Genomic DNA, 25,976 nt, shown 5'->3' on the forward strand with positions numbered 1-25,976 from the left:
CATACAACTTAATAAAAGGAAGATAAACAACCCAATCAAAAAATGGGCAACGGACCTAAATAGATACTTTGTGAAAGAGAACATAAGGAAGGCCAAGAGACATATGAAAACATGCTCCAAGTCACTAATCATCCAAGAGATGCAAATCAAAATGACAATGCAATACCATCTCACGCCTGTCAGAATGGCTATCATCAACAAATAAACAAATGACAAGTGCTGGCAAGGATGCTGAGAAAAAGGAACCCTCTTGCACTGCTGGTGGGAATGCAGACTGGTGCAGCCACTGTGGAGTTTCCTCAAGAAACTAAAAATGGAACTCCCATTTGACCCAGTAATCCCACTACTAGGAATATACCCCAAGAACTCAGAAAAACCAATCAGAAAGGATATATGCACCCCTATGTTCATAGCAGCACAATTTACCATAGCTAAGATTTGGAAACAGCCTAAGTGCCCATCAGCAGATGAGTGGATTAAAAAACTGTGGTACATCTACACAACGGAATACTATGCTGTGGTAAAAAGGAAGGAATTCTTACCATTTGCAACAGCATGGATGGAACTGGAGCACATTATGCTAAGTGAAATAACCCAGTCAGAGAAAGGTAAATATCACATGATCTCACTCATTTGTGGAATATAATGAACAACATAAATTGATGAACAAAAAGAGATCCAGAGACAGAGAAGCATCGACCAGACCATCAAACCTCAGAGGGAAGGTAGGGGAGGGTGGGGGTAAAGGGGAGAGATCAACCAAAGGACGTGTATGCATGCATATAAGCCTAACCAATAGACACACACACCAGGGGTGTGAGGGCATGAGTGGGGAGGGGTTTGGGGGGGGGGAATGGGGGGATAAGGACACGTATGTAATACCTTAATCAATAAAGAAAAATAAATAAATAAAATGGATTGCTTTGGAGAAAGGGATAATAAAAATAACTCCTGCTAATATTTGAACATTGCATAGATGGCAAATGAAGTTTTCACATGTATGAAACACACTGATTTTACATATTTCTAGCTAAAGCCTGCTTGCCTGTGTGTAGAGGTCCTAGTAAAATCAGACACATTGGATTTCAGCAGGAATTCGACTTTCATCCATTAGAGGAACCATAACCTTTTGCACTAAAAGTAGGTTGTTTAGAGAAAGAGATTGAAGGAAGCAATCAAACTAGTGGGGTGGGTGGTGGACAATCTCTTGCCTTCTTTCCCTCCACTTTCTCCCCTCCTCTTTCTGCCTCCCCACTTCTTTCTCTGAGGTAGCTATATTTAGAAGGCAGTTTATTCTTCCACCGGGATGTCAAGGCTAGAGGTACAAGTTAAACTGGTTTGTTAGTATTCTGTTGGCGATTTTCAGGCATATAAAACAGAACACTTCTGGGCAGTGTTATAAATATAGGTATTACAGAACATGCCTCAATCCATGTACTTTTTAGAAGTGTGAATGAATTTAGTTCTCTGGTCTCAGAGTTCAAGAGTGCAAGCCTGAGATACACTGGTGTTGGCAGGTGCCTTAGGAGATGTTGCCAAATATATTAACTATTAAAAATGGGAATTGCCTTCTCAGCCATTATAAATGTGACTACTTCGAGAAGACTAACCACTGGGGTGGAAATGTGACAGTGTGGGGAAGGCTCAGAGATTGTTTTAACAGCATTGCTTTCATCCTTTGTCCTACAGCTTTTTTTTTTTTTTTGGTTTTTCTTGTTTCATGTTGTTCCTTCATATCTCAAGTTTACTTGCCCCCCTCCCCCTCATTTTTACTGCATTTTGAGCAGCTATCATCTCTCATCTGAATTATTGTAATATATTTCTGTCTGGCCTCTCAGCTGCTATAGTTTTGCTCCTAGATACTCAATAATCAACACTGCAGGCAGAGTGAATATTATAAAACATATGCCTTTTATATCTGATGGCAGTTAGAAACCTCTGGTGCTGTCCTCTTACCCTCAGGATCAAGTTTGAACTCTTGGATCGGCCTCTCTGGTGGTGGTGAAAGAGGCCGGGCCCCCCAGCGCACCCCTGTACACAGACCTGGGTCATTTGCTGTTAGTCCCTGACCCAGACTCAGTCTCCTGTCCCTTCTATTTAGAATGCACTTTACTTCATCAACTACATTTGTTTGCTGGGGCTGCAATAACAAAGTGCAACAGGCTGGGCACTCAAACAGCAGACACGTACTGTCTTACAGTCCCCGAGGCTAGAAGCCCTGGATCCAGGTGTCAGAATGGTTGGTTTCTTCTGACCCCTCTCTCCCTGGCTGGTCGATGGCCATCTTCTCCCTGTGGTTTTACTTGGTTTTCCTTCTGAATGTATCAGTGTCCTAACTAAACCTTCTTACAAAGATACCGGTCATATTTGATCAAGGCCCACCCCGATAACTTCATTTTAGTTTAATTACCTCTTAAAGATCCTACTTCTAAATACAGTCACATTCCGAGGTACTATGGGTTGGGACTTCAGTATGTGGATTTTGAGAGACATAATTCAGCCCATAACATCAAACAAGTTCAATTTTCTTTAAATTGTCTGTCTGTTCAGTTCAATGCCACTTGGAAGGCTTCCTGATACGTTCCCCCTGAGTTCTCTGCCGATTCCCTGTTCTCAGAACACATATCACACCGAACAGAACGCAGCCCGTTCACTTGCTTGCCTTTGCTCCTCGGGAGTAAGCAGCTTTGGGGCTGGGACGATGTGTAGTTCCCAGCTGTAAATCCACTGCCTCGCTTAGTGTCTGGCACATCGTAGGGGGTTAATAAAGGCTTGTTGAGTGGGATGAAGCGTTGCTAGCTTGTGTGGTGTGGTTTTTTCCCCTCCTTTCCATTGCATATCAACTTATATTAACTTGAAACATGCTAAGCATACTATACATGGCTGATTCCATTGGTTCCCATATACATTTTTCTTTTATAGTTTGACTATAAACTCTTTATTGCATTTTAAACTTATTTTTCATATTAGCCCTGTAGTGTGACTGCATCAGAATAGGCATACAAATGGGAATAGTAAGGCAATGCAAGGTCCCACATCACGTGCCCTGCCTAACGGCAGCTGCACGGATTTCCAAGAGTAAAAATACAGAAGAAAGGGGGAGCTTAAGAATTTAAAAATGCTCCTCACCGGGTGTTTCATTGTGGAGCTATCCGCTGTGCACAGTATCAGCTCCAGCAGGTGACCTAATCCTTCTGGAACTCGGCCTGTGCAATTCCACAGGTCTGAATTTTAAATCCTGTGGCACCAAAAGAATGACTCTTGCCATTCTTATGTGCTGCCTGCAACACTTGTGGTACACACAGGCCTTTTTTAGGTGGGGAAGCAAAGGAACATTCTCACCTGTGGGAACACATCAACTGGTTGTCTACGGTCAGGGTTAAGATGGATTTTCAACGTTGGCAAAGGATGTGAGAAACTCTCAAGGTGATATCCAATGGTCCATTATTTCAATCTTTCCTAAAGGGATTTCCCTACCATCTTTTGTTTGATTATGCAGAATGAAATGTGTATTCTAGAGGTAGCCAGTTTTCAGAGAAATTATTTTATAGATGGTGGTCATAATGGCTATTTGAGACCTCAAATAGTCACCTTCATATCTGAATAAGACAGAGTACAATCATTTTGTATTCAGGAAGCTGGCTCCACAAGGCTTTGTTTCAGAGGGGATTTTTTTTTTGCATTATGTATATAAAAGGTTTCAAGGGACAACTCTTTTTAAAGCTTTTTGTTTGTTAGCCTTTTTATTTTAATCAATGATAACACAGAAAAGCTTTGCTTGAAGATTTTTTTAAAGCTTCTCTTTGAACAGGATGCATTTCTCATTTATTTTTTACTTTTTTTTTTTACATGCACTGAAGGTCAAAAAAGTTCTTTGCCTTAAAGTAGGACATAGAATTCTGCATAAGCCAACCCAGAGGACTTTTTAAAAAAATGTAAGGAATGTGAAAGCAGAGTCAGCAGCATCAGCTTAGAAATGCCACTGTTTCACACATTTTATCACGCACTGAGTTGCTTAAAAAAGGAAATAGACAGAATCTGGTACATCAAGTTGCTTACACATGTATTGTTTTGTGTCCTTTCTCCCTGCCTCCACCTCTCCATGGTAAATTTGAGTAAGAAATATACAATTCCAAGTCTTTTACATTTCAGGAAAAATATATAGGAGATTTGACAGAGGTTGCTCAATTTTTACTTTATTAAGTAAGGACATTACAAAAATCTGTGCTCATTTCCTAAATGAAAGAACATTTACTTCCACAAATATAAGATGGATATAATCTCAGAATAAAAAACAGCTTTTTAAACTGAATTCTGTTAGTTAACACCTGACTACATTGTTTGTTTGCTTATTTATTTATTTCACTTCACAATGGGGTGGTGAACATCTCCTTAGAGTTGGTACTATCTATGGAAAGGCATTGGAAGTTGGCAATAAAAGTGACTGGATTTCACCTGATGGGCAGGCTATTAAGTGAGGCTGGAAGCTGAGTGAACCGGAGTAAATACGAATGAGGAATGACGGTCCCAAGAGGGAAGCAGACACCGGAGTAGGCCAGGGCCTTGGAGTGCCCTCCGGGAGTGGAGACCAGAGTGCACATGATGAGCTGGGGGAGGTGGGAGAGGCTGGGTAAGAAGAACCTTGTGGCATCCTTTTTGTCACTTCTGTTTTTTGTTTTTGTCCTCATCGTGCCTGATTCAAAAGTTACATATCGTTTTAAAGTTTTGGAACTGGACTAGGATTTTAGTTATTAGTTTCTGGGGTAGAAGTAAGTACACATGACTGACCGTAGGGAAATCTGGAGTTTTCTGTAATCCAAACTCTGGCAGATAATCTACATAACGATGGCCCATTTAGCTCTCCTCTCAGGGACTTTGTTTCCTCACAGTAACATGGCTAAAGATGGCTGTGAAACAGATGACAACTTACCACCCTTTTAGTTTCAAGAGTCTATGGTTCTGTGACTTTAAGTCAACAAGGGACCTACAGCTTTATGATGTGATGCAGGGGGAAAACACTAGGAAGGCAGTCTTGGAGATAGAGTATGAAACTTGTTTCTTTAAGAAAAAAAAAAATTAAAAATAAACCTCATTTTAAATAACTTTAAATTTTTCATCACCCTTCATGGAAACCAGATAAGATTTAGTGACTATAAGAGACAAAGTTTTGACTTTCAAGAAATCACGTTGCTAGTAAAAGAAAATGATATTTTATTGGAATAAGGATAATGGGCAAGTAGGTGGTAGGCTTAGGTGAGAATCTGAAATTTTTATCCAATATACTAGTTAGTACCATGTTGTGAAGCCCCTTCCCTGTAGGCAAAGAACTGTTTGAGACACTAGATCAAGTTAGTGAAATCAGCTGATTAATAACAAGGATTGTATAGAGACAAAATGAACAACCACCACCACAAAAGGATTTGAAAAATAGTGTGATAAGCCCTGGCCGGGTTTGCTCAGTGGTTAGAGTGTTGGCCTACTGACGAAAGTGTCTCAGGTTCGATTCCCGGTCAAGGGTGCATGTACCTCAGTTTCAGGTTCAATCCCCAAACCCACTTGGGGAGCGTTCAGGAGGCAATTGATCGATGTTTCTCTCACTTCTATGTTTTTTCCTCTCTCCCTACCTCCCTCCCTTCCACTCTGTCTGAAAATCAATGGAAAAAATATCCTCAGGTGAGGATTAAAAAAAAAAGTGTGATATGGTCAATAGAGCAGTTAGAAAAAGTGACATTGGTTGTTGAAGAAGAGCTCATGGTTAGTGAGGAGGAAGAAATTAAGCAAGTGGAATTGAGGGAAATGCAAAAGGACATTATAACTTAAGTTTGTATAATTTAGGTTTATATATTCAATACCAAAGTATTTTCCCTTATGGTCTCTAAATCTCATTTTCTTCATCTATAAAATAGGTACAATAATCCTTCCCTCAAAGACATTTTGCAAGAATTAAGTGAGATAATATAGAGTGGAAATAATCTATACAGGACTGAATATGAAGATTAAAATGTCAAATTATAAACACAAGACATGATTAACAAAAAAGTGGTACAGAAACACAATAAAGGATTTAATAAGAGCTGAATGTGCTAGGGAAGACACACTGAGTGTGGGTCACGAGCTGAAACCCACAGAATGCATAAGATTTGAATAGGTTTGGAGAGAAAAGGATAACTGTGTTCCCAGACACAGTGGGCTAAGAGATTCAATTAGCTTAGTGACCATGCAATGGAAAGGAGAGGAAATAAAAAGGGACATTTGAAAAAGCTTTTGCCTCAACCTTTTTCTCTTTATCTCTATGCCGTCCCCCCTTTGAATCCTTACCTGAAAATATGTCCTTATTGATTTTAGAGAGATAGGAAGAAAGAGAGAAACATCAATCAGTAGCCTCCCGTACATACCCTGACCGGGGATCGAACCCATAACCTAGGAATGAGAATTGAACCTGTAAACCTTTTTTTGGTTTTGGTGTAGGGACAATGCTCTAACCAACTGAGCCACCTAGCCAGGGTGTCTCTATGCCTTTTTTAGGTTAAATATATTTTTGTTGATTTCAGAGAGGAAGGAAGAGGGAGAGATGGGAACATCACTGATGACAGAGAATCATTGATCAGCTGCTTCCTGTATGCCCCCCCCCCCCCACTGGGGAGCCAGCCCTCAACCAGGGTATTGAACCATGACCTCCTGGTTCATAGGTCAACGCTCAACCACTGAGCCCCACTGCTGGGCTTTATGCCTTTTAAATGAGCTATGTCTCTGGCTCGCATTATCTTCCTGGAGAGTTTGTCCGAGTCTATTTCCAATGTTCCAGCCTCCCTCTGAGGTTTCCACCCTGCCTTGTCTGGCCTGGTCTCCACATTTCCCCATAGAAATGCATCATCCTCAGTGCCTCAAACTCGACATGACTTGATGAAAATGAACACTTTCAAACTTCTTTCCTCTCCTGGTTCTTTTCTGTGAATGACTTCCTTGTCTCCTAAACAGCAAGGCTAAGGATATTTGGCTCTCCTGTCCTCCATCTCTGTGTCCAGTTGATGGTCAATATTATCACCTTTACAGTATCTTTCCTTTCCCAGCCATTTCCTTTGCCTTCACTTTAGTTCAGGTCTTTCACTTTTCTTACGGGATTCTGCATTCACTCATCCAGTTAATATTCACCATAGATCTGCTATGTGGTAGGCTTTCTTCTCGATACTGGAATACATCTCTGAATAAAGCAACAAAAATTCCTGTCTTCTGGGAGTTTACATTACAAATACAGCAATGGCTTCCTAACTAGTACCTTCCTGATAGTTTCTTTCTTTGCACATAAACCGATCAAAGAGCAAACTTCTGCTTATAGCTAGTTTTTACTTAATTCTTCAATGACTCCCATGTCCTAAATTCACTCAGGGCTTTTTGTCTGGTCTATTCTATCTCATCAACCTAATGAAGTATTCAGTGTTACTTTACTGAATATATTATGGTTAAGAGGTAATTTGTTTGGGAAATTTCTGCAGTTGCTAAGAAACGGGGAAAGGAAGAAATTCACAATAGTAAATTTCATGTTGATTAGCTCAAAGAATATGAGAGGCTGCTTAGAAGAGCCACGCTGGCTTTTATAGGGAGCAGTAGAAAGATCTTGGTTAATTAATAGAAAACTCCCCCAAAATTGATAAAAAATCATCAGAATAAAAATGTTACTGCCAAAAACATCATTATGGAAAAAGACTGAAAACCTTATTAGAACAGAAAGCCCACCGTAAGTGTTTTCAGGTGCCTGGCTCCTTCCATCATGCCTCCACATGGAACATTGGTAAGAATATTCTGGAGGCAAATTTTTATATACATTTTAGAGACCAATAATATATAATATAAAAGCATATTGAATTTCAATCATCTTTAAAAAAATTTTTTTTAACAAAAATACATTTTATTGATTTTTTTTACAGAGAGGAAGGGAGAGGGATAGAGAGTTAGAAACATCAATGAGAAAAAAACACCGATCAGCTGCCTCCTGCACACCCCCTACTGGGGATGTGCCCGCAACCAAGGTACATGCCCTTGACCAGAATCGAACCTGGGACCCTTGAGTCTGTAGGCCGATGCTCTATCCACTGAGCCAAACCGGTTAGGGCTCAATCATCTTTAATAGTAACTAATATTGTTTCAAACATAAATAGCTCCATAGAATGGATTATTAAGGAAAGAGTGACTGCACACTTGTAGGTGTGTCTTTCTCCTTTGGAAGCAGGTGCTAGCGCAGGGAATTATGCTCACCAAGACAAAAAAGTCATTGGTGCCTCTGTTACACTTATCATTCTGGGCTGTATGGACTCATACATGTTACTCTATATGGAAATATTCTATTTTTATATTAGCTGTAGTTTAGCTCTAGAAATAGTAGGTTCTGTTTCATATCAGTAAGCATTTACATGTCAGTAGACAATTATGATGTTAGTATTTTTGACCTGCTCAAGGAACTATGCAATGAGATAGAGAAGAGGCAATTATGCATTCCACCAATTAAAAAGTCATGAATGAAAACTTCCATGAAGGAAGAACTGTGTTTTGGGCAAGTACAGTCTTAAGCTATTTGTAGCAAAAGAAAAGACAGAGGGAATATAATTGCAGTGTCTTCCACAGCTTTCAATTTTCAATACTTTAATTATTTACTTCTGGTCGGCTGATCCACGTTGGCTTCAGTTTCGGCTGGTTCTGCTCTCTCGTACAGGAGGGCTCTCACTGTTATCATGCTGTTTAAGTTTCTGAAAGTCACCTGAATTTCACGTGAACTAAAATGCCCATCAGCATATTAATATGAGAAAAGGCAGCTACCTGAGCAGGCATGAAGCCAATTTGGATGCTTGCTATTCTGGTACACACTGGTGCGTGTGCTTAGACTTGTGGGAGTAGGGACTAGGGAAATACAGCATTTGACAGATGGATTCAAACCTGGCTCTGCCACTTATTAGCATTATGACCTTTGAAAACTGCTAATCTTTTCTGTGACTCAGTTTCTCATCTGTAAATGAGGCTAATCATAGGATTTACCTTGCAAGATTATTGTGAGGATTAAATGACTTAAAATACGTATAGCATTAGGCACATGGTAAGCCTTCAGTGGCTATAGTATAGTTTCTCTATAAGTTAGGGAGAATGCAATCCATAGCATGCTATCATTTGTGCAACTTTTTCTGTATGTCTATAAAGTAATGACAATTTTAAAACAGGAGTATTCTGGTCATGTTTGTGACTCTGTTAAACATATTTATTAATCGATACTCCTGACTCTTTTATGTAAGATATAAATGTCTTTCTGAAAACACTTATTTTACTAGTAAATTTTAGGGGTAAAACACTGATTTTTTTAAACAAAAAGTACTAGCAGGAAAGGGTAGTGGTAGAACACTGGACTGGGCGCCTGGAGTCCCCAGGGCATTTTCTGACCAAGGGTTAGACTCTGGGCAGGTCACCCAACTTCCCATCTGGGTTTCACACATGTAAATTAGAGAGTCATCTAAATGCATGCCAAAGTCTCATTCATGTCTCATAGTCCAATTATTTCTTCTATCAACATAATTATCATGGAAGCACATGTGCTTATTTGCATGTTACCATGCTTGCAATATTGAAAGGGCCTATGAAAGAGTAGCACATTCTTTGATTATCCTCAATGGCATCGAATTTTCCCTTTGAAAAGAGATTGAATTTTTAAAACAATAAAAAATGTCTTGGGGCTAAGTCTGATGGGTAAAATGGATGTTTTGAGTAGAAAAATGTGATGTAAATATGATGAAATTAAAGTGTTTTGTGAGAGGCTTAGACTCTGGAGTATGGGTGTGCATGTGTGTGTGTGTGTTCACACACATTTGAATGCATATGTACCTTTAAGTGCAAAAATATAGTTTTAAATTCTGAAATGTTTGTTAAAAACACCCTTTAGTCACACGTTACATATGCCATTATAATACCTTTGCCTTTTGTAAAACAACTGCTTTTTGAATGTCATAATACTGCGATCTAGCAACAGCACACATTTTATTTTTAAGAAAGGCTGATCAGACTTACTTCTTGCAAAGCAGCTTGGTTCAATGTCGTGGGCTCATTATCCAGCTGAAATACTGCTTTGCACCTCACACTCGTCATTTATCTTCCCAGTACCTCAGCACTTTCCTCAGAACAGTCTAATAAAGATGCTTGTTTATAAAGGATACTGTTATACCTTGGATGAAGTGTTCCCAAAATAGTATACAATGTAAGTACAAAGAAAACAGAATCTTGTAACACTTCAAAATCTACTCAGTGGGACTGCACTGTCTGATGGCTGGGTATGTATTCAGAGTGAGAATGCTGTATGCTTCTTGAGAGTTAAGGCTTGTAATTTTCTTAAAATTTGGCCATTGCTTTATAAGATTCATAAAACCAATCTCAGAGCCATTACGATAAATATTTTTGAAATATTTACACACTGGGCATATCATCAACTGTACTTATACTCCCATTTATTTAGACCAAACACTGAACCAAATGTAAATTTCTTAGTGTCTCCACTAGAATAAGAAGTCAGGTGGTAGTTAAAGCCCATAGGATCTTAGTCATAAAAATAGCTCCACGAGGATTCATGAAACAGAGAAAAAAAGGCTAACAAATGAGCTACCTTATTTTCCTCTTTTGTTGAAGTTCCCGAATTCAACATTCTATGTTTAAAACAGGTGTTTTAAAAGGGGGTTGATCTGAAATAGGAATAGTACATTCCTTTCAAAGGTTTCTAGAGCCTAATCCTTATTTAATACTAGAGGCCTGGTGCACGAATTCCTGCACAGGTGGGGTCCATTGGCCTGGCCGGCGATCAGGGCTGATTGGGGCCGTCTCGCCCAGTCCCAATTGAGGCCCATTGGGGCCAGCCGGCCAGGGGAAGGGACCGTGGGAGGTTGGCTATGGGAGTGCACTGACCACCAGGGCGCAGCTCCTGCATTAAAGATCTGCCCCCTGGTGGTCAGTGCACGTCATAGTGACTGGTCGGCCGGGCGTTAGGTCACTTAGGCTTTTATGTATATAGATACATACTGGGTGGGGCAAAAGTAGGTTTATAATTGTTCATATGGAAAATAATACAACCATAAATAAATAATAATACAAAAACTGTTTTTTTGCTTACTTACAACTATAAACCTAGTTTTGCCTCAACCTGTATATTATATGATACTAGAGGCCCAGTCCACGAAATCTGTGCATGCGTAGCATCCCTAGACCAGGCCAGAGATCAGGGCTGATTGGGGCCTTCTGGCTGCCAGCCAGGCCTTCCTTCCCTGACTGCAGGCTGCTGGCCAGGGCCTTCCTTCATTCTGTCTCGCCCCCTGGTGGTCAGTGCTCATCATAGTGAATGATCAAACTCCTGGTCTCCCGGTCGAACCTCTGAGGGGACACTTTGCATATTAGCCTTTTATATATAGAGAGAAGAAAATAATTTCCTTTAATACTTTATAGGTTAAAATATATATTATTATTTTAAATAAAAAGATGTGCATAAATATATATTATTACTTTATTCAACTCCTCTTTCTCTTTGAAAGTGAATCCTCTCTCTTTCTTTTGTTTTGTGATTCCTAAAACATTTTCATTTCTTGCTTTATGTAAACACTAGAGGCCTGGTGCATAAAATTCGTGCATGGGGGGGTGGTCCCCTCTGCCCAGCCTGCACCCTCTCCAATCCAGGACCCCTCGGGGGATGTCTGACTGCCGGTTTACAGTTGGACATCCCTCTCACAATCCGGGACTGCTGGATCCTAACTGCTCACCTGCCTGCCTGCCTGACCGCCCCTAACTGCATCCCCTGCCAGCCTGATCACCCCTAACTGCCTCTGCCTGCCAGCCTGATCGCACCTAACTGCCCCCCCCGTCAGCCTGGTTGCCCCCAACAACCCCCCTCTACCAGCCTGGTCACCCCTAACTGCCCCCCTGCTGGCCTGGTAACCCCCAACTGTCCCCTTCTGCTGGCCTGATTGCCCCTAACTGTCCTCGGCCAGCCTGGTCGCCCTTACTGCCGCCCCTGCTAGCCTGGTCACCTCCAACTGCCCCCCCTACCGGCCTGGTTGCCCCCAACTGCTTCCCCTTCACCAGCCTGGTTGCTCCCAACTGAACCCCCTGCTAGCCTGGTCGCTCCATGCAGCCTGCTGTTCAGTTGTTTGGTCATCCCTCACTAATCCCCCTGCCAGCCTTATCACCCCATGAAGTCTGCTGTTCAGTCAACCATCTGGTTGTTTCGGTCGTGACGGCCCCTGGCTTTTTATATATTAGGATGCCCATCTAAGCTATCTTGTTTTTGTGACTTAGAACAGAAAATATGGATGAGATGAAAGCAATTGGTTTTAGTGGTATATATATATATATATACATATATATATATATATATATATATATATATATGTGTGTGTGTGTGTGTGTGTATATATGTATATATATATATATACATATATATACACACATATATATATATGTGTGTGTGTGTGTGTGTATATACATACACACACACATATATGAATTGGTTTTAGTGGTATACACACACACACACACACACATATATATATACCACTAAAACCAATTCATACATATATGTGTGTGTATGTACATATATATGTATACACGCATATACATATGTGTACACACAAATATAGATGTATATACATATATGCACATATAATTTAAAAATTATAATATTTGATGTGTGAGAGAGAAGAACAATACTACTAGGGATATGTGAACATAATTTGAGCAACCATGAAGCAAAAATCTATAAGTTGGAAGATTGTTTGAAATAAATATCTACTGGGTAGTGACTGATCACATTGCTATTTTAAAATAATCATTATTTTCCTAGAAATTTCTTTCCAGTTGGTTTTCCCTGGAGATAAAATTGCACTGATGCAAAAGTTGTAGTAGATGACCCAGAATGAAAAATAACAGAGTTGGAAGGAAAGAGGGAACTATTTGTGGCCATTTGAATCTGACATCCTTGCCCTTGCAGGTTCCTGGATTGTATGCCCTCCCCTGATTTCCATCAAGTCCTGTCTAGTCCTCTTCAAACTGTATGTTTTTTCCTAATCTTTTCTCTCATTTTCATTGAGAATATTCTCACTGCTTCACAGCTGGAGTACTACAACAGCCTTGCAAATGGCTTATCTCAATTAAGCTCTCCCTGTGTCTAACCCAACACCTTGGACTCCTGAAATGCAACTCTGTCCAGATAATCTCTCGAAGCCCCACAGAGCTAGTGTGGGGTCCAGAGTGAGGCCATGAGCTCCAACCTGGGTTTGAGTACTAGCTTCTCTTTTCATTAGTTATCATCCTGGTAATATAGTTAACTCTGAGTCTCAGTTTGCCATATAATGGCAAACATTATATGAAATATATAAAGTGTTTAGCGTAGTAGGTGATTAATAAATAGTAGCTATCAAGACTCTGGTATAACACATTCAATTTTAGTGCCTCTACCTACATCCCCTGTCAATATTTTCTCCTGTCAAGTTGTTCCTTCTTATTGTCCTTTTAAATACATCATGATTTTTTCCTTTGATTTCCTCATGTTAATTGATTTTGGAGCTGTTAACTGGGCCATTAGTGGAGGCTGATTTTTTTCTCTTACTGAAAAGGGAAAGTATCTCATTCTGGTTGGGGGAATAAAAAGATTATGGTTCTATGTTTTCAAGTTAAAAAAATATTTTCCACCTTCCTTGTGAGAATAAAAGTATAAAACTTATTACAGCAGGGAGTTGGAAAAAAAGGTAGATGTGTGATACATTTGTTTTCTTTTCTTGTCAGTTTTTATTACTGACTGTATGAAAAATTGAAGAAAACAAGAAATAAAAAAGTTATGATAAGAGAAAATAGAAGACTTTTTAAATATTAAGCAAGCATAAAGCTTGGTATTTAATTTATTTGATTATAAGTAAATAAAATGATCTTTGACTAAAGAGTTAGGCAGATTTTTTAATTCATTCATCAAATATTTACTGAATATTCACTCTATGTGAGCATGAAGGTAGGCACTGAGGTAAACAAATATATGCCTGGCCACAAATAGTTCCCTGTTTTCTTCCAACTCTATTATTTTTCATTCTGGGTCATATACTACAACTTTTGCATCAGCTCAATTTTATCTCCAGGGGAGTTGTCAACATGAGGTAGGGCCCTAGAGGTAAATTGTAAGAAGTATTCAAATAGGGGGAGGTAAAGAAATCTAATGTTCTGTTCTGAATCCAAGTAAAAATACAAAGTAAACATTAGATATTTTAATAGTTAACAGGGCACGGGGAAAAATAGACTATTTCCAAGTAATTTAAAACTAATTAAGCAAATAGAAATAGCCATTTATGGCTACTTTTCAAATAATGAAAATAGATAATAAATCAAGGATTGTTATTAATTCTATTTTGAGAGAAAGATAGATGAGAAAGAGAGAGAGAGAGAGAGAGAGAGAGAGAGAGAGAGAGAGAGACCTTTGAAACACAGGTTATCCATTTTTGGAGCCAGACTGGATTTGAATCTTAGCTCCACTACTCAATAGCTTTGTGAAATTGGACAAATTCCTTGACCTCATTATGTTTCAATTTCTGTGTCTAGAAAATGTGGATAATAATAGTACTTATATTATAGTTTGTCACATTTAAGAACTCAGGGTCTGCACTTCTCTGATGATTAGTGATGTTGAGCATCCTTTCATATGTCTATTGGCCATTGGTATGTCCTCGTCAGAGAATCACCTCACACCTGTCAGAATGGCTGTCATCAATAAATCAATAAACAACAGCAGGCTGGTGAGGATGTGGAGAAAAAGGAACCCTCATACACTGCAGCTGGGAATACAGACTTGTACAGCCACTGTGGAAATCAGTAAGGAGTTACTTAAAAAAATTAAAAATGGAACTGTCTTATAACCCAGTGATTCCTCTTCTTGAAATTTATCTGAACAAACCTAAAACACTAATTCAAAAGAGTATATGCAGCATTATTTACAATAGCCAAGATTTGAAAGCAGCCAAAGTGTCCATCAGTCAGTGGATAAAAAATATGTGGCACATTTACACAATAGAATACTACTCTGCGGTAAAAAGGAAGAAATTTTACCCTTTGCAACAGCATGGATGGATGATTAGTGATGTTGAGGTAAAATTTTACCCTTTGCAACAACATTATGCTAAGTGAAATTAGCTAGTCAAAGACAAGTGCCATATGATTTCACTCATATGTGGAATTTAATGAACAAAACGAACCAAGCAAAATAGAGACAGACTATAGAGAGCAGGCAAACAGCTCGAGGGTATGGAGGTACAGAGGATGGAGGGATTGAGCAAAAAAATTTAAAAAAGGGAGAGAGAGAACTCATGGAAATGGACAAAAGTGTGGTGATTGTTGGGGTGGAGGGTGATGGGTGGCAGGGGAAGAGGTCATAGAGGGGATAAATGGTGATGGGAAAAATAAAAAATTAAAAAAGGAACGCAGAGTCTGACACACAGAAAGCATTATGTAGTATGTTTGATATTTTTCTTACATGCTTTTAAGAGGAAGACAAAGGGAGACAGAGTACATGTTGACTAGAAACCTAAACATAAAATTAGAAATCTTGACATTTTTCCTGTTGTTTTTTTTTTGTTTGTTTGTGTGTGTGTGTGTGTGTGTGGTTCTGAGCAAGTCATTTACTCCTTTGGACTAGTTTCATCTTTAGTAAAAAGAGAATTACAATCTATTTAAAAATTCTGAAACTCTGTGATTAGGTTGATATATTGTTTATGCATCTGTGTCACTGTCATGAATCCAACAAAATCATTCTCTGTGAGGTTTGAAATATGTCCTTGTTACTGTGCCACTAGATGGTTCTATTCCCGACGTTTAGGAAGAAAAGCCAATAGGCAAAAAGGGACTCTTCTAGATGAAGCATAAAATTAGATCCATGAATTAATTATTCCTTGACACCCACTAAAATCTGAGAACAGAGGTGAGCTCACACTAAAAGCTCAAGAAATATTTTTTGTCACCTTTTTAGCCTTATGAATAGCTAAGATTACAAGATCCACACTGAAGTCAATGTTATCAACAGAATAATTATTTTACTCTGAATAATTTAGTTATCTTCTATTCTTAAATGTATTTAATGAAAATTTTGATGAAATAGTATTTTTATACTAAGAACTATCATAAGACAAGGGCTACATAAAACATTTGATGAATTGAGGTAAAAGACCTGCACTTGGAAAATATTAAGATGTTGAAGAAAGAAACTGAAGAAAAGAGAAACCAATGGAGAGATATACTGTGCTCATGAATGGGAAGAATGAGAGCATTGTTAAAATGTCTACACTACCCAAAGCAATCTGCAGATTCCACACAAACCCTATCAAAATAACAATGGCATTTTTCAGGGAACTAGAAAAAATAATTCTAAAATTTATATGAAATCACAAAACACCCTAAATAGCCACAGCAATCTTGAGAAAGAAGAACAATGTTGGAGGTAGCAAACTATATAAGGCTATGGTAATTAAAACAGTAAATACTGCTATAAAAGCAGACATATAGAGCAAGGGAGCAGAATAGAGAGACCAAAAATAAACGCATAACTATAAGGTCAACTAATCTACAACCAAGGAGGAAATAATATACAATGGAGTAAAGACAGTCCCTTCAATAAAAGATGGGAAAACTGGACATATACATGAAAAAAAAAAGAACTTAGACCGCCTTCTTACACCATATACTAAAATATAAACTCAAAATGGATTAGAGACTTAAATGTAAGACCAAAATCCTTAAAAGCTAGAAAAAATAATAGACAATATACTCTTTGATATTGGCCTTAGTAATATTTTTTTGGATATATCTCCTAGGGAAAAAACAACAAAAGCAAAAATAAACAAATGGGACTGACTCCACAGAAAGGGACAATTTAAATTGCCAACATCCATAAATGCAAGTCAAACAAAGGAAAAATAATGCCTAATGATTCATATTATTTTTCAGCATTTCCCTAGAGTACATTTGCACAGAATTAAAATCTCTGCTAGGTAAACCACCACAGGGATAATAATAAATGGAACACGATGTAATTTATTGAACATTTCTTTAATCGCTATTATGTTTATAGATTGATTTTATTGGCTTCAATTTTTTATTTTTATTTTTTGCATAAAAGACCAAGTAATTGGGTCTGGAAAAAACCCCACAAACACCCACATCTGTAGTGAATAAAAAGCCATTAACCACAATTAAGGAATTTTTTCTTTTTTTGCTGCCACCTGGTTCATGTTAGGATCCACTAAACCTTTCTGTGGTCTTACACTGTAAAACATGGGTATCGCCTTTCATTCTATTATGCTTTCCATCCTCAGTTCTAAATACATGAAAACAGTGGTGTGCTTCATGGCTTAGAAGCATCTCTTCTGTTTGTTCTTTCTCCTCATTTCCAGTGCAGACCAGGTCTTTCTTATCTCATGTCTTTGGGTTTGTTCTTATATAAGCCTATTTGAATACATCCTTCTTATCAAACTTCCCTTAAAGGCCATCTTCATCAGCTTACTTCTGGGCTCCAGAACTAGACATAGGTTCTTGTAGCTACTTGTGACCTACAATATGAATTCTAAACTTCAAATTTCCTTTCAAATTAACTTGATGTCCTTTTAGGTCCCCAGCACATTCTGTTGTCTCCCACTTCTATTTTTTTTTCATTGTTTCTCCAAGTATTATCTATTTTTTCTGTTAAGCCTAAGTATTCTCTGCTAACTCGTCAAGGTCAAGTTTAAGGCTTGCCTCCTCTGAAGAACTTCCTTTGATTAACTCTTTATTCTCTATGAAAGTCACATCTTTCAATATCTCAAACTACACAATTTAACACAACATAAATAAGCAATACCAATCCTATCTAATAAAAGAGTAATATGCAAATTGACCGTACCTCCGCTACACCCACAAGCCACGCCCACAAGCCATGCCCACAAGCCAATCAGGAGCGAATATGCAAATGAACCCAACCAAGATGGCTGCGGCCACGGAGAGCAGGAGGGAGGCTTGGGTTTCCCCGGCAATGGAGGAAGATAAGCTTTCCACCTGCCCTTGCTGGCCTAGGCCTCCACTCAATGCTACAAAGTTTCAATGATAGAAGATAAATAAATCCCAACAAAAATGGCGGCAGCCATGGAGCTGGAGAGAGCAGGAGGCTAGGGTTTTCCCCGGCGATGGAGGAAGCCAAGCTTCTGCAGCCCTGGCTGGCCAAGGCCTCCACTCCAGGCTACAAAGTTTCAATTATAGAAGATAAATAAATCCCAACAAATGGCTGCCACCACGGAGTGAGCAGAAGGCTTGGCTCCACTCCAGGCTACAAAGTTTTAATTGTACAAGATAAATAAATCCCAGATACAAGGGCCTCTGCTTGGGTCACTGGGGGGCATGGCCAGCCTGCAAACCACCACAGACCCCTCACCCAGGCTGCCCCATGCCCCAAGGGAACCCCACCCTGATCCGGGACACCCTTCAGGGCAAACCAGCTGGCCCCCACCCATGCACCAGGCCTCTATCCTATGTAATAAAAGAGTAATATGCAGATTGACCATCACTCCAACACACAAGATGGCTGCCCCCATGTGGTCAGAGATCCTGCCCCCATGTGGACACAAGATGGCCACCACAAGATGGACAGCAGGGGAGGGCAGTTGGGAGGGACCAGGCTCGCAAGGGAGGGCAGTTGTGGGTGATCAGGCCAGCAGGGTAGGGCAGCTGGGAGTGACCAGGCCTGCAAGGGACAGCAGTTGGGGGCGATCAAGCCTGCAGGGGAGGGCAGTTAGGGGTGACCAGGCTGGCAGAGGAGGGAAGGTGGGGGTGACCAGGCCTGCAGGGGAGGGCAGTTAGGGGCAAACAGGCTGGCAGGGGAGCAGTTAGGCATCAATCAGGCTGGCAGGGGAGTGGTTAGGGAGTGATCAGGCTGGCAGGCAGAAGCAGTTAGGGGCAATCAGGAAGGCAGGCAGGCGAGCGGTTGGGAGCCAACAGTCCTGGATTGTGATCGGGCCTACTGCTCGTTTAGGCCCGATCCAACCAGGATTGGGCCTAAATGGGCAGTCGAACATCCCTCGAGGGGTTCCAGATTGGGGAGGGTGCAGGTTGGGCTGAGGGACACTGCCCCCCCTGCACGAATTTTGTGCACCGGGCCTCTAGTACTGTATATAAGTACTAGTAAGTGTAATTGTTTTATGTGCATGGGTCTCATCTCCAACTAGACTGCAAATATCTTGCAAGTAACTTCCCTATGATATAACTGATTTTCCAATTTGTTTCCTCTTAGAATCTACTAATCAATAAATATACTTAGATTGATTAATTATTATCTACTAGAGGCCCCGTGTACAAAATTCATGAACGTGCAGGGGGGCAGAGGAAGGGCCACTCAATCTGGCCTGCACCCTCTCTAATCCGGGACCCCTCGGGGAATGTCCGACTGCCGGTTTGTGCCTGCACTTTTAACAAATGACAGCTCCATTGTTGTTTCTTTCTTTTCATGCTTAACTCCATTGGAATTAGTAGGTATTCAAAGTGTGTATACATTTTGGGGGTGACACCCTGTATATCTCTAGTCAGCGGTGAAAGGAACCAACGGCAGATTTGGAATCCCCAGACAGGGAACCTCACTCACTCCCTGCATGTCTCCCCTCTCCACTTTCCACCTTCGCGGGCAGCGGGAGAATCAGTGTTTTCTCTCGTTATCTTGGAAAAGCATGTCCTGTCACCCGCTGCCTGGCAGGAGTGCACTAGGCCCCAAGCGAACGAGGCTCAGTCAGGGCAGCCTTCACTCATGGATGCCGGCACCCAAAGTGCACATTCCTCCTCTGCAGTCACCCTGACTACCCCACCATTTCACTGAGAAGACAGAATTCCTCACCTCCTCTGGGTTCCTGATCTTGAACACTGACTGAAGGCACCTCAGTGAGGGCCGCCCGCGCCCACCAGGTGTCTGTCCGCACCTGCTCCTGCTGCAGCATCTGCATTAGCCTCATAGAGGTGATCTCGTTGCTGCACTGGCCTCTGTGGGAACAGGACATCACCACTCTGCCCTCTCACTGTCATCTCACAGGCGCCCACCCTCAGTACCCAGAACACCCAGATACTCTCCAATGTGAATGTGCCGGAAGGGATGTGTGCACATCCTGTGGGGGATGTAGGCATGCTGGGGTAGATGGAAGTGCGGCGGAGGGGCGGGGGGGACTTGCGTGTGTCATGGTCTGGGACTGTTGCAAGTGCGCGTGGGTGACAATGCCTGGGGGATGTTCGCACGCCATGGGGGGAGGGGAGGGTGTGTGCACCAGAGGCCTGCCGCAGATCTGCACACCCCGTGGTGCGGCCAGGAGGACATCAATCTGACTCGCCACGGTGACTGTCCCTGCGATCGTGCATTTTCTGGGCCAGGAGGCGGGACTTGCGCAGCCACTCCTCGGCGCTGATGGCCTGCAGGTGCTACTTCAGCTCAGCCCACAGGTTCTGTTTGGCGCGCTCATGGCTGCCACTGCCACTATGTGGGAAGTACAGGCCACCCTCCACCGGCCCGCCTCCCCCACCCAGAGGCTTTCCGCGCATGCTGCCCACCAGCCAGGAGCTGCCAACTGGCCTGAAGCTTCCCATCAGCCGCTCTGTGCCTGCGTGTGCTGTCCACTGGCCACTCCATGCCTGCGTGCGCTGCCCACCAGCCTGGAGCGGCTGGGGCGGGGTGGGACGCCTGCCTTTGTCACCTTGGCGACAAAGCCAGGTGTCCCACCCCACCCTGGCTTCTCCGTGCCTCCGCGCCTGTGTGCTTCCCACAGGCCCTCCACGTCTTGGCCCGGTCACCGCCATCTTTGTTGTGGAGTGACCCTCAATTTACATATTCCCTTCTTATTGGCTGTGGACACTGCCATCTTTGTCATGGAGTGACAGTCAATTTGCATACCCCTCTTTATTAGATAGGATATCTTAACATTTTACTTTACAATTTGTGTATATTTCATTTTTGTTTTATACTTGGGGTTTTTAAGGACCAGAATGGACCACTGCTAGAGTATATTATTGTTCATAGTTATTTATTCCCATCTTCCCTTTATGTGGAGTACACGTATCCATCACAGTCATTTTGGGCTTGGCCTTGAGACTTTTCAGTTAGTGGTCCGTTGGCAGATGTGACATGTGCCACATCCATGCAAGCAGCACAAGGGCACCGCAGGTTTCTATCAGCTTCCTTTCAATTGCTCTTGCCATGAAAGCAGCGTGCCCCAGAGAGGGCTGCTTCTCCAGCCCGGGCCCTGGAATAAGAAGCTGCAGGGAGCAGACCTGCATTTGACCCACAACTTACAGCAGAACTTACCAAGTCACAGCCCTTATGTTTCATAGCTGAGAAATAACATATTTCAGTTCACTGATACTTTGGGGTTGTTTACTACACAGAAAAGTTGATTAACACAGGACCACAGAGTTCATCTAACTTCCTGTTTTGCAGAAAAGGAGACAGGCCTAGATTTTTAGTTAGCAAATGGAAGAGATATAACATAATTCAGACTTATTTTTAAAATTTTCATAACACAAAACACCTAGCTTTTTGTTATCCTAAAATTTGGAGGAATACAACTCAAATAGTTTAAAATTGGGGGCATTAATACCACCTGTAACTGCCATCTGGGTCTGGCATTTGCTTTTAGAAAGTATGTAGAAGAAGATGAGAAAATAAACAAAGTGCACTATCAGCATCAATGGAACATACTTCTACCTGAAAGATATTACTATTATCTCTTAAGTCCAAGCTTGTTTGCAGCGGATAGAATGGAACGCAGTGATTTGTGAATTCCTTTCAGGTCCAAGTCTCTCATATATATTGTTAATATTACATATACATTCAAAATCTTCTTTACTAAACAACTTGCCATAGAAAATTCTGATTTAAGGATGGGTATACTTTTTTTTTTTTTAAGGGAGCACTCTTTATAAAGCTCCAGAAGAATGTAGCTTCCCAAAATAAGAGAATGCCCTTACTTGATGATATACAAAGAAACTCACTTAAAATTTTGCAATGCATTATAGTTCATTCTTAATTTTTGCACATTTAACTTCCACAATATATATATTTTTAATTTATTGTCTAAAGTTTTACATATGTCTCCTTTTTCCTGATTAACCCCTCCCCACCAGCCATTCCCAACCCAGGCAAGCCCCCACTGCCCCAGTGTCTGTGTCCATTGGTTATGCTAATATGCATGCATACAAGTTCTTTGGTTGCTCTCTAATGCCCTACCTCCCCTGCCATTTGTCTCTGGATCTATTTTTGTTCATCAGTTTATGTTGATCATTATATCCCAGATATGAGTGAGATCATGCGATATTTATCTTTCTCCGACTGGCTTATTTCGCTTAGCATAATGCTCTCCAGTTCCAAGGAATGGGTATAATTTTTTATTAACCTGTCTCCTTATACTTTTTGACATGAAGTGATGGACTGTAATATTCTTTTCTAAATTCAGATGGAAATATCCCTGTCATTATGTGCTTCAGTATATCAGAACTTTAACTTGGTCCTAAAATTTATGTTATCATATGGTATTCTTAGAAATAAATCAATTTTGCTAACTATGACACTTAGTCTGTAAAAATTCACACACACTAAATTGCTCAGTTAAATTCTGAAGATATTATTAAAACAGTATTTTCTTTTATATAACAACTAGAGGCTGGTGCACGAATTCATGCACGGGTGGGGTTCCTTGGCCTGGCTGGTGAATGGGACTGATGGGGTCCATCTCGCCCAGTCCTAATGGGAGCTGATGGGGGCTGGAAGGATGGGGGAAGGGACCATGGGGGATTGGCTGGCTAGGAGGGAGGGACCATGGGAGGTTGTCCGGCTGCAGGAGGTTGGCTGTGGGAGCACGTTGACCACTAGGGGCAGCTCCTACATTGAGTGTCTGCCCCCTGGTGGTCAGTGTGTGTCATAGCTACTGGCCAGTCATCCGGTAGTAACTGTCACTTAGGCTTTTATATACATAAATTTTTTTGAGAGTAAAACCAGTCATGTGCAGTGATATTTTCCCCTTCTTAAGAGGAAAAACAATACTTCAATACATGTTTTAGGAAACGAATGTCATATAACTACCTTTTTTGTTACTATTTATTATGCTTTTTCAAACAAAGGTAATAAAATATAATAAACTAAATAGGATAACCAAGTGAATTTTCTTTTTCTATACCGCCTCTCTTTTATTTAGAACACACACAAACCTTACCTTTGTGAGAAAACATCCCGGTAAGGACTGCCATGCTGCAATGCAATTCCATATCCCCGATCAGCAACAGTGTTCCCAATGGTGTAAAAGGAGCAATCTGGGTCATTGATAGCTACATACTCCAATACTGCTGCATCCCACACAAAAGCATAGTTTCCATATTTTACCTGTAAAAACACGGAGAACAAAAGAAGAAAATAGGACTTAAGGTAGGAATACTAAGTTATACAGACAGGACAAAAAATTGCATTAGTATCTATTTAATTGTGCAAAAAAAATAATAGGTCAGATATTTCTAAGCACCTATTCGGAATGAGAATTTGGCTCTTGGTTAATTTATAGCTCTGTTCTCCTGGAAGCTTGATACAGTTAGAATGTTAACTATGTTTCCCAGGCAACACAGCTTCTAGTAAAATGACCCCCGTGTAGTAAATGTCACCTGGACAGGGAGAACAATAAACATATGAAAGGAAGCCATGTCTTTGAGCTTCTTGGAATGCAGCAATTCTTGTAATTGGCCCTGTTTCTCTGGTGACCCTGGAAGTTATGCTTTTGGAGCTGTTACAAGAGATCTTGGCTTCTTTTGGTTATTAGGTTTCTAAGCCAAGTAGGCTTTGCTCAGCACCAAATATGGGGATCATCTCCTTGCAAGTGACCTGTATTCTAAATGAATGCTGCATGTATAACTTACATTAAAGAGAAATAATCAACACTGCCCTGCTGGCAAGATATATATATTTTTCCTATGTCCTAAATTAATCCTTTGCAGAGAATGGTTTATAACAATCTTGCTGGATTTAGAAGAAACCGCCTATGTGGGCATTGCAATGAGAAAAAAAAATTATACAACCTTTTCTATCATCATTTAGGAAACAACTTTATTCTGGTTTGTTTATAATATCTTTTAGTGCTTATATATTTTTCTCTCAGTAATCACTCATTGCCTGGGTTGTAAATTTATAAAACATAAAAAAATCTCTTTTATTATTTTTTTAAAAACAACTATCTTTATTGTTGGAAGTATTGCAGATGTCCCCCTTTTCCCTTCATTGACCCCCTCCACCCTATACCACCCTCCTGCCACCCCCAGACCTTCACCACACTATTGTCTATGTCCATGCATATAAATTCTTTAGTTAATCTCTCCCTTACCCTCCCCTTCCTTAATCTTAAAGTTCATTTAGAAAATTATTATATATGAATATAAAAATTAATAAATTCATTAAATAAACAGAATAATTACATAAAGCATTCAATTTGTTTCTTGAAAGGAAAGTAATTTCCTGGTATATCTGGTTAGGAAAAGTCAAAATAAATATAAATACAGATAGTTGAAGTGATGTCAGCAAGATAGGGGATTAGGAGATCCCCAGATCTGGTCTCCAACAGAAACAAGCATATGACAGAAATCCATGAATAAAAGTGCCCTTATGAGCCTTGGGATCCAAGTTGTGAAAGCCTGTGGAGTCTAGGACTGAGGAAGAATACTCTGAGAAGGCAGGCCCATGGTTGGCTGACAATTGTGGTCCTGGATGCAGTCCCATAAGCAGCCCTGTCCCATTGTGGACCTGGCTCCAGATCTGTAAAGGTACAAGGCAAGGTGCCCCTGCCACTACTGCTATTCAAAATAGTCATGGAAGTGCTAGCCAGAAGAATTAGGTAAGGAAAAGGGGGATCCAAATAGGAAAGGAGGAAGTGGAATTATCTCTATTTGCAGATGACATGATCATACATGTAGAAAATTCTAAGGACTAAACAAAAAAAGTTAAAACTAATAAATCCGGTAAAGTTGCAACATACAAAAGTCAATAACATTTATATATGTAAATAATGAACTAAACAAAAAGGAAATTTGAAAAACATCCCATTTATGATAACATTAAAAAGAATAAAATACTTAGGAAGAAACCTAATCAGGAGGTAAAAGATTTGTATGCTGAAAATTACAAAACAGTGATGAAGGAAATTAAAGAAGACACGTAAATAGAAAGACATTCTGTATTCATGGCTTGAAACAATTAATATTGTTAAAATGTTCACCCAATGCATAGTGATCTACAAATTCAATGCCATCCCTATCAGAATTCAGTGGCATTTCTTACAGAAGTAGAAAAAAAAAATTCACGTGTAACCACAAAAGGTCCAAAATAGCCAATGCAATCTGAACAAAAAGAACAAAGCTGGGGGCATAATGATACCTGATTTCAAAATATGTTACAAAACTACAGAAATCAAAACACTGTAGTATTGGCATAAAACAGACATAGAGATTAGTGGACCAAAATAGAGATCCCAGAAATAGATTCACACTTTAATGTTCAACTGATCTACAAAGATTCCAAGGACATACAACGGGAAAAGAAATGCTTCTTCAATAAATGGTGTTGGGAAAACTGGATATCCCACATGCAGAAGAATTAAATTGATACCATATTTCACATCATATACAGAAATCAACTCAAATCTATTAAAAACTTAAATGTAAGACTTGAAACCATAAAACCCCTAGAAGAAAACATAGGAAACATAGGAAAAGTGTCTTGACATTGGTCTGAACAATGATTTTTGAATATGACACTACCAAAAACACAGGCAACAAAAGCAAAAGCAAAAGTAAACCAATGAGTTTGGATCAAGTTAAAAAACTTCTGCACAGCAAATGAAATACTAAACAGAGTAAAAAGGCAAGCTATGCAATGGGGAAAAATTGCAAACCCTGAATCTGAT

At 40.3% G+C, this 25,976-nt stretch overlaps 1 protein-coding gene across 2 annotated transcripts in view; it reads right to left on the bottom strand.

The window, feature by feature from the left end:
• The window catches only part of GRID2 (glutamate ionotropic receptor delta type subunit 2), a gene marked incomplete at its 3' end in the record, with an annotated part of 1,404,804 nt that overhangs the window by 140,580 nt on the left and 1,238,248 nt on the right, over positions 1-25,976 (bottom strand). For both annotated transcript variants that reach the window (XM_079766351.1, XM_079766350.1), the window contains one exon: positions 23,250-23,416. In XM_079766351.1, coding sequence (XP_079622477.1) covers positions 23,250-23,416 — 167 coding nt within the window. The remainder of the gene's footprint in view (positions 1-23,249; positions 23,417-25,976) is intronic.

This window comes from Cnephaeus nilssonii (assembly GCF_951640355.1).
Source record: "Cnephaeus nilssonii genome assembly, chromosome: 1".
In the NCBI taxonomy this organism is placed as follows: Eukaryota; Metazoa; Chordata; class Mammalia; order Chiroptera; family Vespertilionidae; genus Cnephaeus; species Cnephaeus nilssonii.